The sequence below is a fragment of the Takifugu rubripes genome, chromosome 15 (assembly GCF_901000725.2).
Source record: "Takifugu rubripes chromosome 15, fTakRub1.2, whole genome shotgun sequence".
Lineage (NCBI taxonomy): Eukaryota > Metazoa > Chordata > Actinopteri > Tetraodontiformes > Tetraodontidae > Takifugu > Takifugu rubripes.
In genome coordinates, this window is record NC_042299.1 from 4,983,522 (window position 1) to 4,999,982 (window position 16,461).

A 16,461-nucleotide genomic window follows, 5' to 3' on the forward strand; every position below is an offset into this window, starting at 1 on the left:
AACAATAACAACAACAATAATAATTATTATTATTTATATAATAATATTTATTTATATAATAATTCAAATAGAAAGCCAATACCGGTACAATATTCATAATACTCGTAATGGGCAGTGCATCGTCATCACTGGCTAATCAACCTAACAGCGCCTCTCTCCAGAGGCTGATACCTGTGCAATAAAGCCGCCTCCTTCCGATACTTATATTTTTGAGTTTAAAATTGCGCGGGTTAAGCTCGTCTCTGATTGGATAATGATGGAAAGACGTGAAAGGCGCGAGCGCCTCGTTGACGGACACAACTGACACCACTCGCGAACGGGTCGGAACAGAGCAGAAATCGCAGAAATTTTTTATTTCAAAAGATTTTACAAAAAATCGACACACTACACACAAGATTTTGCAGGGTCTATAGTGACTGCGCAATTGGAAAGTCTAAAGTTTGCACGGTAAGTTTTCTTACTTTCTTTGGGAGACCTAGCAAAAATGTGTGCTAATAGCAAATGGCGTAAGTTAGCAATTCTCCATATTTCAAAAAGTACATCAGTTCGTAATTATTAAGCAGAAAGAGACAGACAAACACTTGAAATTATAAAAATGATCACCTGTGTCTTTTGTAAAAAGAAATTGGTTACGTTAAGATGCTATGTGCAACATTTCAGAGTGCATAGGAATGAGCCACGCTGTCTTTTCAAATGTGTTGGCGCCAACTGTAATAAAACCTTTACTACTTACTCGGCTTTCAAGGGCCATTTTTACCGTGTGCACAATATACTTGAGCCACAAGCTTTTTCTGTTGTTGCGGATTTAAAATGTTCTGTTTCATTGTGTGTCCGCCATTTTCAAACAGTGAAAGAGCTAGTGTCACACTTAAAGGATCACATTGGCGAAGGCAGGTCTGTGTCATGTCCAGTAAGTGGTTGTAAGCACGTTTTTACAAAAAAATCCTCAAGTCTCTTGCATATGTGTCTGAATTTGTTATGTGAGTGACTGAGTTATGACCACCATGCACTTATTAATATAACCTGTTAAATTATAGGCCAGTCCTGCTATTCCTCAACAAGGTACATGCTGAGTCTGGATCGGAACCTTGTCAACACAAACATCTCTTCCTTCATTTCTGCATTGTGGCTAATGTTTGGGAGCTACTACTGTTTCAACATCCATTATCCATCTGAGCTGGCTTCTACACTGGAGTTTCTTCAAAGGTGAGTAAACATTTCCTGGGACCTGGAGTCCGGACTGCACCCAGAGCCAAGGCCGAGAGTCAGACCCAGACTAAGAGCCGTAATCACACCTGGTCTTGGTGTGGGTCTGATTCTCGGCCTTGGCTCTGGGTGCAGCATTGGTTTTGATATGACTTTGAGTCTTGGCTCGGACGCAGACTCAGACTGTTTGTTTATATATGGATGTGTGTATTCATTCATTCCTGTAGTCTTCTTTTAACTCATTAAAATGCTTAATATGTTTTTATATGCTTTTATTCTACAGGTGTTTTTTCTTGATAAACCCAGAAAAAGGAACCAAAGTAGAGAATAAAAACTCAAAGCGTCGTCTCAACGTGAACCCTCGAGTTCTGACCCTGATACAGGATCTCGCTGATCATGAGTGGCGTGAAGGCTAAACAAGGACTCTGTTGACTGCTAGAGAAGAGGTGCTGTTAATTTTCACTTTGTTAAATGTACAACATGCAAGTTTTGTTTTAAAGGCGCATTTTGTAACTTTCTATGAAGAGGTTCTGCCACCTGCTTGTTGTCCTTGTTATCCAACAATGTTCCACAGTATTGTAAAAATCTTGTCTATCTTCAATTACTCAAATAGAATATGTTTTAGCAAAAAATAACACAGATAAAGTATGACCTGCTCAGCAGTTAAAAAGAGCCAATGCTTGAAAGTTCTTTGTGTTGGGGTCCAGGGTTGTGTTGCTGGTTTCTTCCTGCAGTTGCTTGGAGGAGCCACTCATCAGCCACGGCTGGCGCCGCAGGCAGACGCACCTGCGGGCTCCCTTCAATCTACCGTGCCATTTAAGGACAGAACTCCTGTGTGTTGTGGCTTTGATGCTTTGTTCTGCCTGTTTCCCTTGCGTCTTCCCTGCTTGTTCGAGGTCTCCATGTCGTCTGCTGGACCTGCGAACGTGCAGAATCGGACTCCTGAGATTCCTGCAGTCCAGGAGGACTGCCTTTGTGTCCTTGGTGTCTTCCCGGCACGGTCGAGGTCCCCGTGCCGTCCGCAGGACCGGTGAACGTTTGCAGGTCCAGCAGACGACATGGAGACCTCGAACAAGCAGGGAAGACGCAAGGGAAACAGGCAGAACAAAGCATCAAAGCCCACACACGGGAGTGCTCTCCTTAAATGGCACGGTAGATTGAAGAGAGCCCGCAGGTGGGTCTGCCTACGGTGCCAGCCGTGGCTGATGAGTGGCTCCTCCACGCCACTGCAGGAAGAAACCAGCAACACAACCCTGGACCCCAACGTCTTTGCATGCTCTATATTTTGAAAAAGTGAATCTAATTGTTGGCAACTAATCACAATGGCTGTTCAATAAATTTCCTAAAAGTGATATTCTCTTGTCTTTTATCATGATGTATTTTTGCATTTTTTTGGTGTAGTTCTAATCATTTTAAACTGATTATTAAAACATACAACTACTGCATATAATGAGTAGCTTGTATGTAGAATATACAGAACAGCTCCATTTAACATGCAAAGTTTTACTGTTCTACCAGTTTAAATAGTTTTTTGCCTGGTAGTTCCACGTTAATTTTACAATTTATTGACGCATAATAAGTTACATGTAAAAAGTACAGGAAATGATCTATTTATATACAACAATGATCCATGAAATTGATAGATTTTGTTTGTAGAATTAACAGTTCAGCCTTGGCATTCACTGTAAAACCATTTACATATTTTCTTTGTAAATTTATCTACTGTCCTGTTGGTTTTTTTACAGGAATTCTCTGGTAACCCCAGCTGCCAGCGTTTTCCTGTAAAAACAACGGTCTTTTTCTAACAGTGTTCTGTAGTGCTCCACAAAAAAAAAGAAATCAGAAAACTGATGGATGGCAATCTCTATGCTCGCATGTTTTTTTTTAAATTTCATTTTTGTAAATATAGCTGCAGAATCAGCCACATTAGGCTGATGTCAGTGTCTCACTCTCATTAGTATTTTTCAGGTGAAAAACAAGAGGAACAGCTGGCTGGATCATTTTCTTACGGTGCAAAGCCTTGGAGACCGATCAGCTGGCAACGTAATTGCCAGCTGATCTGTGTGTTTCTCTCCAACACACACCTTCAGAGTCAGTTGTAGTGAGTGGGATAATGCCTCTGCGGCTGTGTTAGCTGACAATCTACGAGCTGAGACTTTCACCCGCTTGGCTCTCTGAACTGTTTCACAGACTCCAGCAGTCCATCTGTCACTGCCTGCACTTCTGCTCTCATGCTGAGGTGGAAAATTCCACTCACTCTGCCACACCTCTCCTCCACACCCATCTGATCAGCTTTTATCATTTTCACCTGTTGCGCCCTCTTAGGCCTATTTAAGCCACTGTTGGTCATTCATGCCTTGCCAGGTTGTTATTGCTCCATGAATGACTTTCCAGCACATTGTTTGATTGGACTTATTGGTTTTGACCCTGCCTCCCTTGGACTTTTTCTCTGCGTCTCTGCCCTCGTAAATCTGACAGCCATCTGTTCCTGACTAAGAGTTTTGCTGTGTGTTTATTCGGACCGTTGCCTGCCTGGCCCTGTGGAGTGTTTTCACCATTCCACGGAGGCCTATGATTACTTGTGTGCCATAACCTTCAAGTATTCAATAAAGCCATTTGTTAAAACTGTCTGGAACTGCCGCGTTGCAAGTGGATCCCACCACATCTGTGTCACCATCATTCCACAGTGGCCTCCTCTTCTCTGGCTGCCAAATCCTTTAATGTTTAGAGTGCTTCCCGTTTAATCACCATCTATCTTTGGAGTGGACCTACTTTAGAAGCCACTTCAGCTTGGATGAAAACTGCAGAGTTGTGAATACCGGCTCACCTGGCTGAGATCAATAAAACAGCGGAGCAACTGAACCTTTCACAGGACACTCATTGATGTTGGAATGGTTCCCTTCGCTCCAAACAGCCAAGAGGTGACCAGGAGAGATCATCAGCCAAAGATGTCTTGTATTCAGTTAGTGAGTGATGTGGGCTCTTGATTGAACTGATCTCAATGTGAAGTTTGAGGTCTTATTAGTGTAAACCTTTGATTAAAAAGATCCTACTAATATTATTTCTTAATCTTATCCTTTCCTTCTCTGAAGGAAACACAGGCGTGGGCAGTGCTGTGATGTGGAAACTGTGAAATTCAAATTTGAATGTCTGAAAATAAACTGCATGGAAGATTGTGGTTGAGGTTGTGGATTGAGGTTGTAGTGAACTAACACTGGGCTGACTGGCTTACATGCAGTAAATGACAAAGGTTTACTGGTGGAATGCATCATTTTGGTGGGTCATGATAATTGTGTCAGCTCCCAGCTGAACTGAAATGTCTTAGTCTGCTAAAATTTAACAGCAGCTTAAGCAGCCACAGACATGGAGTGAGATGCTCACCAAATGCAGATTGATGCAGGAAAAACAGTGAGATGCTGGTGGAGCCCAGGTCAATCAGGGTTAGGGGCTTGGTCGCTGCATTGAGCAGGTCAACAAATAGGTTGGCATTGATCTTAAGTTGGTGTGCACAAGTGTCAAGTGTGTGTCTGACTCCACCAGCTCATGGGTTCAGTAAGAGTGTTTGTAGGAACATTATGTTGCTTTTCTGCACAGCAACTATTGAGTCTGTCCCAGTAACACATCAAGACCTTAAATACTGAATCTGATTAAAAACAATCAGGTGGCAGCACCTGTAACTCAACTCAAGACCCGTTTGAGCTAACAACCGTCAGACTTGCAGACAATATACAATATATACATGCTCCTGCTTAACCAACAGGAAGGTGTTCATCAGCGGAAGCACTTGTTCAACCCTGTCATTGAAGCTTGTTAAGGATCAGATTGCTCAGAATAGACAGAAAAGAGTCAGAGGTCCTGTGATGTTGCATTTACACTCAGATGCTGATCTGATCCCCTTGATTATGTAATTTTCTGTATTATGTAATTGGTTGTTTCTTTTACAAATTCTGGATGCATGAGTGGAATGTACTGAATGTGCTGAATGTGTTGTCTGAGAAGCAGAACACTCTGTCCAAGGGAAGCAAATAAAGGTACAAGGAAAAAGGAATGGTCACACTATATTCATATTCATGGAAAAACATGGAAACCTACCTGGATTTCTGATGTTTTTGTCTTTTCCTGACACTCCATGTTTGTATACGACATTAAAATGTGCATCTGCATAAATTGTGTGATGTGCGTGTGTGTTCGTGTGTGTGTGTGTGGGGAGGGGGGCTCTGAGTTGGAAGTGTGTAGGTTGGATAATTGGCTACTTTTGATCAAATCAAAACTGTGTTTTGAGGGAAAAGGCGGTGTGGGCGACCAAGTAATATTTAGAACAAAGGAATGGTTATTGCTCACGCTGTGATATGCAGGAGAAATGCTAATTAAGTTCTGTTGTTTCAAAGTTTTACAAGTCATGGAAGAGGAACCATCACGGATCTGCATGACTTCACGCCTCACTGCCTTCAAATGTGGCGTTGGCCCTAGGACTATCTCCTCTAAAAGCAATTGTGAAGTGAAGAAAACACCAGCTCAAAGAAAAACAGTAAACACTGGGATTCTAAGAGCTGAGCCTTGCAGAGTCACTGTGTGAATGTCTGCTGGACTTGCAGGTTTCCTATCTGAGGTGTAGTGCTGCTGGCTGTGGTTATAATTTATAGTTAGAGGAACTGGTTTATTTCAGCCATGTGCAAGTGGACCAGCAGTGCCATTCCAGAGCCTTCTCTGCAAGGACACACTCGGCTAATGTGTGTCACCAAAAGTGTTCCTGATTTTCCTTGAAATACCGAATTTCTCCTATGGCTGGCAAGTGTGTCTGATCCCTTTGAAAATGCATGAATTATGAATACTGCCATGGCACTGGTGGAGTAAACACTTCCTGGTGTATTTTGTATTGACTAATATGAAATTAAAATGAGCTTTCACATCAGAGAATAAAAAGGAAGCAGAAAATGAGTCTCAGCCCTTTTGATCTAAATTTACACAATATAGACTTTTGGCTTGGGGAATAAGATAAACCTCCACACCACCACACAAAATTGCCCTGTTTAATATCTATCAGCAAAGACATTTTGAGTCACTCATGATGAGTTTTGAAATGGCTCTGGGGGACAGAATCCCTGGAGGAATGTAGGATTTGTTTGACAAATGTCCTGCCGTTTTGCAGCCTTTTAGGCCTTTAAAGTGACTGTTCTGTGGGGACGGGGAGAGCCCCACACAGGTGAACAGTCAGCCCAAACTTTAAAGAGTTAAATCGGGTCAGTTGTGACTGTTGTGGTCATTCGAATTGACTTAAGATAGCAGCACAGCAGGGGAGGAAATACTAGATGATGTTTCCAGCATGGTTTTATTCTGGTTGGCTGCATTCTGGGCCAGAAAAAGAGTCACCCACTGTGCGACATCACGATGCAGAATGCACTGGAGTTGAGACCGTGGTCACTCATGTATCAGTGGAGATCAATCATGCCGAAGTTCGCTGATTGCGTCTGAGTCTCCGTCTCTCTGAGGAGAATTTACATTTTTAAGAGAAAAGCAGAGCCATGTGAATTGTTTTCAGCAATGGAGCACAAATAAAAGGGATGACTGCTGGAAATAAGGTGAAAGAAACACCACGCACAGCATATATATTTTTCCTTTGATGTTACGAAATAAAAAGTCTTAATGTGTTTTTTGTGGACATAAGAGGCCTTTTTTTCCCTTTCAAATAACGTACATATGGACACGGTTAAATGGCCATCTAGTTATCAATTCGCATATATGGATTTGTCTGCTGTGCTGAACAATAACGGCGTCCAAGCAGAAGGGGGCGCTATTACCCATTAAACAAAGCTATGGCCGAATAATAATAATAATAATAATAAATAATAGGTACAGCAGTTCAACAAATATGAGGTGAAAAAGACAACTTTTAAATTAAAGAGAATCACAAAGCTCAGCCGCAACTTAGTGTACGTGCGTGCGTGTTTCCCACAATAGTATGGATCTTCGTATTTTATCCTTCTCCTGCACCCAGGAGCAATTTGCAGCAGCCTGGAATCCCACGGGGGGGGGGCTGTGAAGACACTACCCTGCTTGGATAGAAGGGGAGCTGATTGGATGGAGAGCATACAGAAGAGGAGGAGGGGTGGAGGAGAGGGAGGGTGAGCTGATCGACTAAACACCACGGACAGATCCCGGCAGGAGCAACAATCAGCAGCGCGACGCTCCCCTCCGCAAATCTCATCTCCAATAAAACCTTCGTATTATTGAAGGAGCGGGCTCGGTTGTATCAATCCAGTTCACCGAGGCGACTGACAGTGGTAGTGGAACCATCACAGGACTCTTCTACTTTGCGTGTGCAGCCTTCCAAGTTTTTCCCCACTGAATTCCACCACCTCCTCTTCCTCCTCCTGCTCTTCCACGCCATCCTGGTGCGCACAGGAAGTTGGGGATCAAGCTGAATGATCGTTAGCACGGACATTTTTGCGACTTTGAAAACATAATGCGCAATTTTCTGGTTGCAGGAATCGTGGACAGGTGAGATTGTTTGCAGCACAAGTTCTTCCAGCGCCAGAACACACCCTGTGATTTGTCTCCTATGCGCCCGGATTCGCTTCTCCTCCCTTTACTCGTCGCTTTCCCCCCCCCTTCTTTTCATTTGAGGTTCGGAAAGGGACTGTCATTTCCCTGCTGTCGTCCGTGAAGGCTGTTAATCAATGAAAGATGTTCGTGGAGGTTGCTGTGAGATGAAGTTGGAGAGAACCCATTAACTCGGAGTGTTTTGCCTGGTCGAAATTGGCTTGAAGCCCGAGTGTAGCCGTTCATGGCGGAGACAATGGCGCTGAGTGGAAACTGTAGGACTAACCCCAAAGATCAAGCTGTGGTACAGAACAGTTTCCCAGATGTTGTTGAATTAAACGTGGGTGGGCAGGTTTATTACACGCGTCACTCAACTTTGGTTAGCACCCCGAGTTCACTACTCTGCAAACTGTTTTCATCCAAAAAAGACGCATCCAACGACCTAGCCAGAGACCCCAAGGGCCGATATTTCATTGACAGAGATGGGTTTTTATTTCGGTATGTGTTGGATTATTTGCGAGATAAGCAAGTCGTCCTTCCGGACAACTTCCCGGAGAAGGGGAGGCTCAGGAAAGAGGCGGAGTACTTCCAGTTACCCGACCTAGTGAAGCTCCTGAGCCCCGACGATCTCAATCACAGCCCGGACGAGTGCTTTCATAGTGACTATGAAGACGGCTCCCAGGGCAGCGACCACCGGCAGTGCACGCCTTCCTCCCTTGTCCCCGCGGACAGGAAGAGTGGCTTCATCACCGTTGGGTACCGCGGCTCCTGCACCATGGGGAAGGAAAGTCAATCAGACGCCAAGTTCAGAAGGGTACCGCGGATACTGATATGCGGGAGGGTGGCACTCGCCAAAGAGGTTTTCGCGGACACCCTAAACGAGAGCAGGGATCCGGACAGGACGCCGGATCGGTACACATCCCGCTTTTACCTCAAGTTCAAGCACCTAGAGAGGGCTTTTGACATGCTGTCAGAGTGCGGCTTTCAGATGGTGGCCTGCAACTCGTCCGTCACAGCCACGTTTGTCAACCAGCACACAGAGGGCAAAGTCTGGTCCAGCTACACAGAATATGTCTTCTACCGTAAGTTACTTTTTTAGATTTTTCCCCCGAGTTAACGCTAGAGGGCGCATATTGTTTACAAGCATGATTGCGCAAATTCCTAACAGCTTGTATGTGGATATCCCATTTTTAAATTTGATATCTTGCTAGTTGTGGATTAAATTCCTTGTGGTTTGGATGAGTCTGTTGTCTCGTTCTTATTGTTCGCACAGTGGTTGGAGCTGACCTGGTCTGAACTGAACGATCAAATGTTCCCCGTTGCTGTGAAGGAAATTTAGCATGTTGATTAACCAAGATGAATACTGACTGTTTCTGATCAGAAATTTTGTTTTTGAGGACAGATTTTGCATTCCTAAGAAAACGGCACAGATTTAAAAACAGTTGTGCAACGGCGCCCCCATTGGTCAGTTTACATGTATTTTGATTACACACCTACATTACAACTGGTTGCAGTATTTGACATTCACCAGCCTTTTCCAGAATTAATAAATTTACTCTGTCAATCCATTGATGTCTTTCTGTGCACAGTTTCTGTGTCTCCATCCACCTTTTCCATCTCATTCTGCAGCTCAGCTTCTCCCTGGTCAGCAAGGATATAGCAAAGCAGCCTCATTTTGAAGTAGTGGTTAGGTTCTTTCTAATCCATGAAAATTTAAAAAACAATCTGTTTCATAATTCCAAGATTTGGTGGGAGCACAGTTATCAAGAGGTATCACCAAAAAAATGTCCTTAAATGTCATAGATGTGAAAATGTCTGCAAATGGCAGCATACTCTGTTTTGGTCACAAATGCCATTTCAGAACCATGACACCATTTTCTCTCAGTCAAACCTGCTTGGTTGGTTTTACTTGCCAATAGCTGAACTAAAGCATTCTATGCAGAAAATGACGTGACTTTTCCCAACACTCCTATGAATTGTTAGCCCTTTTAATGTCAGGTTATAAATGAGTCAGCACTGAGTTTGTTCACATAGAGTGCTAAGTGGGTGTAAGATTCAGACTTTCCTTTCCAAGTCATTTGCCATAACTGTGATGTGGAATTCTGATGGTGAAATTTGCAATTTTATTCGCAGGAAATTTGTTTTCAGCTCAGTAAAGATTGCCACCTATCCCAGATTTGGTTTTTCTCTGGCTCTGCTGACACAAAGAAACTGTTGTGGGCTGAGTAATCTCGGCAAATTCCACATCTGAAAGAATGAGTTAATGTTTTTATTTGAACCTGTGAATTGCTTAAAAGAAAACCAAGACAAAATGCAAAAATATTGAAAAAAAATTATGAAATTATGAATAACATCATCATCAAACGTCCTGTCTGTGTTGACCTCATTTCATGAACATGAACAAGCTTATAAAAGTCACCAGACCAGCCTTAGAGAAAAGAAATTAAAAAATACACTTAGATGACCAACTCATGACATCTCATGGCAGTACCCTTCTTATTCCATTTGTCTTGAAGAAACCCAATCTTAAAGTGGCCTCATGCATGAACGTTGCTTCACTTCCCCACAGTCTGTTTCACACCTCTCTACAAATGGAAATGCTGAAGTTGTGCCAGCACAAAAATGTTTTAAACTGTTTGCCCCTCATTTAATAAGCCCCTTTTCTCTTTGCTGAAAAAGTTTAATATTTCCTGGGAGTATCTTGTTGGTGCTTTACACATAATTTGTACTGTTTAAAAATGAACCAGATCATTGAATGTTACAGTTTACAATTTTAAGAATCATGGATTTGAATGATCTCTGTAACCAGCTTTAGGAATTTAACCTAATTGCTTCATTTTGCAGGATTTTGTTTATGTTGCAGTGTACATTCACAGTATGCCTATTGCCCCAGACCACAGTACAGTAAGTTAAATATGGTACAACTGGTGAATAGTAGAAAATGTGGAGTGATTTATGGTCCAGAAAATGTTTAGTCCTACTTTTGAGTGAGATACTTTGTTATTTTATATTTTGTACATGTTTAACATGAAATTTCCAGCTAATTCTCTCATCCATTGTTGCACCTATAATGTATTTTCATAACCTCTCATATTGTCCACACATCTATCTGTAGCAAATAACATTTTTTTAATGGTTTGAGATCGTTTTTTATCATCAAACCACTTTTTAAACTTGTAAATGTTCTCCAAAATCACCCCAAAAAGCTTCTGTAAGTTCCCCCAGAATGCAAAACATTTCCTTAACTGCAAACATTACTAGTTTTATTTTTTTGTGGACATTATAAATGTCATTTATTTGCATGATGAATAATCTTGACCCCAATAGTGATCCCTGGGGGACCCCATAAGAAATGGCCATGCATGAAGATGTATATTCTCCCGTCATCACAAAGTGTTTCCTATCCTATCCATTAAATAACTTGCAATTCTACTTCCCTGATCCAGTATCATTCTTAGCTGTTGATTCAAATGAAGCTGTTGATTGTATCAAAGGCTTTATTTTTTATCAATGATACTGTTTGCACGAGTAATTTCCTCTATTGAATCTGTTAGTGATACAGTAACTTGCTTGGTGGATTGGTCTGATTTGTTGAATGGTTTTTCTGGAATTTTTGAAAATGGAAGTAAAGTTATAGTCCTTTAATTATGGATAAGATAGTGAAGATAACTTTGTCTTTTATCACTTTTTTCTTATTAATCTTATTTCTATAATAATTTAATCATCAGTGTTGACAGTTAGTGATGAGGTTTTTACCACAGGACCATTGAACCATTAACAAAACATCTTGCATGTCAGGATAACATTAAAACAAAGGGATAGTTGTGTCCCCGCTTGTTATATTTTTCACCTGAGCTGAACATGTTGGAGTGAAGAGCCTGCCATTACAAATGGCCGCTTTACTCTGACCGTACTTTGCACACTGCAGCATTAGCTTTCACAGATGAGTAAGTCCTTGTGTTGCAAATGTGTTGTGGCAGGTGCGAGAAAGTGTTAGTGTAATCATTATTGTGTGTGTGTGTGTGGCACAACCTGAGGCATCTGCAGACCTGCTATGCCGTCACTGTGTCTGTGGCGTCATTAGAAGCGGCGGTCTCGTGCCACAGGCCTATTGTAGCGTTTAGACGAGGACCAGACAGGCCATGACAGCTCAGAAGAACTTCTTGGTAGGGAGCTGCTCCCAGGGACCTGGGCCCCTAACCATAGTCTGCATGAAACTGAGTGGGAATAAAGAGCAGGGGTTCATGTTAAGGAAAGGTTTGTCTAACCTTCCCTTGACCTTCTCCTCTGGAGGCTGGTCATGTAGCTGCAATCACCATAATCCCCTACCTCTGTGGGTTATAGGCACTAGAGAGCTATAACCAAGACGTGAGAAAGTGTGTCTCTGTGTCCTCTCTCACTACATTTTAGCCTCATGTGTGACTCTCGACAGTTTATTCTGGCTGCAGTGTGTGCTCAGTGGATGAAGTGGTGGAAGAAGTGGCCCATGGTGCAAGGGTGTGCAGCTGGGGAAACGTTTCACAGGCTCAGACCACCAGCTGCCTGGTGCAGAGCATCAAGGCTTCAAGGGTCCGGCTACAGTACACACAAGACCAGGATGGCCATAAACTCAGAGGATGGCCAGACAGGACATACTTTCTGTCACATGTGGAACTACACCACTTGGTTTACACCAACTGCTGGCATATGTCCTTTCCCACTAACCCTAACCTCATCCCAGCCGGCTAACTAATAAGGTTAGCATATAGTTGGCCAACTGTTGGTTCATCAGACAATAGATGGTTCCTGATGAGCTCCATAAATTGCAAAAAAAAAACCAAAAACCTGCATGTTGATGAGCCTCTGGTGGAATGAAAAAGGTAAAAAAAAAAAAGATTTCCAAAAGGTTTTTTCTGGACAATGGGCCAGATTCACAAAGCGTTCTTACGAACAAATTTGTTCTTAAGTCCCACTTACGAACAGTTGACGAAGATTGTGGCATTCACCAATTTCTTCTTATCCTGGATTTATTCGTAGGTAAGAACAAATCCTACGAACACTCAGTACTCTTGCGCACATTTCAGTGCCGACATGTTGGCATGGTTGTGTTTTCTTCTCTTGTGCAGTTCAATAAAATTCAATATTACAATGATAATTCTGTCATATTTATTTATTTATTTGTTTATTTCCTATTTTTGGTGATTTACGGAGAATTTTAAAATTACGTAAATGTGCCAATGACTTAACATTAATCAACCAAATTGGAAACCATGCCAAAACTGTCTTTTTATTTGATTTTATCTTGATTTATTTTATTAGGGGATCGAGGATATGCCCTGGCTCCCTGGTTGTTGACACCACTGACCAACCTTCAGACTCCACAGGAGTTTTATTCAATCAGATGCATGCGCGCAGTCGCTCCACCATTGAACGCACCATCGGCATGTTAAAGGGGCGCTGGATGTGTTTGGACACAGAGCCTCAACCCCGTGAGGATGTGCGTCCTGACGCAATGATGGGGCCAGACTGCAGGCACGCGGTTCACGTTCGAGCGCGATTAATTGCCCGTTTGTGAATAAAATGCATTATTGTCACAATCCGAGCACAGCTTTTACACGTTTATTTTTTTTACATTCTTATTTTTTTTACATTCTCGTTGATTTCTTTAAGCGTGTTGGCTATACTCATCAGGGTTGAGGCAATTTTATCAAGCGTGTTAGCCATCCTTTCTTGATTGTTCAACACGGCGTCAGAAATCAGGCGTGGAGAGGCAAGCTTTGGGCATTTCGCTTTGGGCATTTGGCTGCTTTTTGCTCTGTCTACAGCAGGGGTCGGCAACCCAAAATGTTGGAAGAGCCATATTGGACCAAAAAAACAAGAAACAAATCTGTCTGGAGCCGCAAAAAATTAAAGCCTTATATAGGGCTTATAATAAAGGCAACACATGCTGTAAGTGTCTATATTAGCTATATTAGCCTAATTTCCAAATGATAAGTAGGCTACAACTACATAATGAGCATTCATGATGAAATGTTTATTTTCCCTGCAGCGCATCCTGGAGAGAATGAGGCACCACGTGACCGCTCTGCTGTAGATGGAGCTTTAAGTTTAACTTCCATTATAATGAGATGTTGAAATTAAATATTTATTATACACATTTATACAGCATTGGAAAACTTTTAAGAATGTTTGTCACGTTTTTCCTCCTACAGAAATTATATTAAAACAATTTCCATTTACCGTATTTTCACAACCATAAGGCGCGCCGTATTATAGGGCGCACCTTCAATTAACAGCCTATTTTAGAAATATTTTCATACACGGGGCGCACCGTGTTATAAGGCGCATAGCATAGAAACTGCGTAGTGCCTGTGGTTTCATGACGCGTTCACTAGATCGAGCTGCGCTAAAAGGAATGTCAATAAAACAGCCAGATAAGTCAGTCAAACTTTATTAATAGAATACAAACCGTCGTTCTCACAACTCTATTCACTCCCAAAACGAATAAACAGCTGTTTTATTTTTTTTCCCCGAGTGACGTAGTGTTTTCGCGTAACACAGTTCGTTTAATAACAGCGAGGTATAACAGGCAGTGCAACATTTTTATCACAAGTGGATCATTCATATTTTTGAAAAAGCGCCAGGGAGCCACTAGGGCGGCGCCAAAGAGCCGCGTGCGGCTCCAGAGCCGCGGGTTGCCGACCCCTGGTCTACAGGGTCCTGCTGCAGTTCCTTTTATGGGCATTAGTGGGCGGTGACTTATGCTAATCGTATGTTAATTAGACTCACCTGGCACGCGCTCTCAACTTACGAACAGATGGCATTCATCAATCTAAGAACACAGCTGCGAACAATTCTGGGGCTTACGAACGCGTTGATGAATCCGACGTAGGGTTTTCTTAAAAAACTTCTTAAGGACAACTTAAGAAAGAATCTAAGAAGATTCGTAAGAACATATTGGTGAATCTGGCCCAATGGTTTCTGTACATTTAGGTATTAGCATTAATCTTGTTTTCGTTAAATTGTTCTTTTTTTTTCTTATCAAGAGCAGACCCAGGACTTGCTGGCTCTGCCACGGATATGCTGTGTTGTACTGTACTTTCACGACCATAAGGCACACTGTATTAAAAGGTGCAGTCTCAGTTACAAGTGCTATTTCTGTATTTAACACATACAAAACACGCACCAGATTATAGGGCGTGGGCATTTTAAAACATGCATGCTAGCGATGTACTTAGCAATGTACTCACGTACATCATCTTTTGTATCCAAAATGAATCCGAAATGGCTTTTACGAAAGCCGAAAAGCATTTACAGATGTTGGAATGTTATGCACACATAAGGCGCACTGCATTATAAGGCACCCTGTCCATTTTGGAGAAAAATTAAGACTTTTAAGTCCACCTTATAGTCGTGAAAATACGGTACATGTAGCGGAAAATAAAACAGAAGGCAAAATTGCTTTTATTTGGGCTAAAGAAAATGGGCTTACAACATGATAACCCACATGATAATCCATAACCCATCAAACCCACAGCATCATATGCAGATGCTGTGGGTTTGATTTTGGAAGACGGTGGCATTTTCTTTATGGCAACAGTAAATAGTGTTGTGTTCCACTACAATGAAAGGTTGGTGGATCTACAGTCTACAGTGCAGTACAGTAAATGTGCTCATCACGCATTTATGGAGCAGAAATGTAAAGCTAACTTCAGCAGAATCTTCTGAGCTGGAATGGTTCAGCTGATCCTCCTATCTGTTCCTATCTCTGTTTAATTTTGTAGTCTTACAGATTGGCCTGTTGAAGTTGTTCAGAGGCTCCCACTCCATAAACATGGCATCCCAGTCACATACATGTTCATGTTCTCAGGTCTGATCAACTGCATCTGCCCCACAGACATTATTTGCCCTGAGATAGCATGACTGATGAACAATCAACAGTCCAAAATTCAGACGATTAGAAGCAAAAGTTTGGGCTGAGATGTCCCAAGTTGCAGGTGTTTGTTTGTTATCCATCTTGCTCGGCCGCACTCCACAGCTTGATCGAGCATATGGTCTTTGCACGTTAATTTCAACCAGCAGTGCCTCAAAGCCTCTGAGTCAGAGTCAGAGACATTCTGTTTGGAATTGGCAGCAAAATCTTTAGATCCATGAAGAAAGACAGTGACGCTAATGCGGCAGCTCCAGAGAAACTGGCCTTTTCCCCTTGTTGCTGGTAAAGGGTTAGAGACCAGGTTGACTTTATTATTGATAAGGGTTCATGCAAAGAAACCTGAAGGTTCAGAACTTTTTTTATTAATGATACAGGTATCGCTGCCTTCATAGCTGTATGCTGACCTACATGTCTCAGACCTCACTGACCCACTCAACTCCTACACCAGCAATTTTTTATAATTAATGTATTTCCATGATCTCTGACTATTCTCTCCTCCACCTGTCCTCCCCCTTCTCCTCCCTCTCTACCCAGCCGGCCATCAGCAGGAGGGTCCCCCTACATTAGCCTGGTCCTGCTCAAGGTTTCTTCCTGTTAAAGAGGAGTTTTTCCTTGCCACTGTTGCTTGTTGGGGGTCCAGCCCTGGGATTCTGTAAAGCGCCTAGATACAATTCTGATTGCAACAGATGCTATATAAATAAAGATTGATTGATTGATTGATTGATTGATTGATTGATTGATTGATTGATTGATTGATTGAACATAAGAATATCACATCAGAACTAAAGTTTTACGGTCCTTGT

General features: G+C 42.2%; 1 protein-coding gene and 1 long non-coding RNA gene across 9 annotated transcripts in view; both read left to right on the plus strand.

Moving 5' to 3' along the window:
* Positions 1-221: 221 nt before the first annotated feature.
* LOC115252644 (uncharacterized) lies at positions 222-1,666 on the plus strand. Of its 2 annotated transcripts, none has more exons than XR_003890970.1 (4): positions 222-447; positions 849-910; positions 1,038-1,206; positions 1,490-1,666. It is a non-coding gene; the product is annotated as an uncharacterized lncRNA (long non-coding RNA). The 2 variants fall into 2 exon arrangements; XR_003890971.1 differs by having other exon boundaries at positions 224-447; positions 849-894.
* A 5,662-nt stretch (positions 1,667-7,328) lies between these two features.
* kctd16b (potassium channel tetramerization domain containing 16b) overlaps positions 7,329-16,461 on the plus strand; it is a 140,805-nt gene continuing 131,672 nt past the window's right edge. For 5 of the 7 annotated variants that reach the window (XR_003890942.1, XR_003890940.1, XR_003890941.1 and 2 more), the window contains exon 1: positions 7,329-8,828. Coding sequence is in view for 4 of the 7 variants with exons in the window: in XM_029848140.1 (XP_029704000.1) it covers positions 7,991-8,828 (838 nt within the window). In the remaining 3 variants the exon portion in view is untranslated. The remainder of the gene's footprint in view (positions 8,829-16,461) is intronic. The other 2 variants (XM_011611073.2, XM_029848139.1) reach the window with 2 other exon arrangements.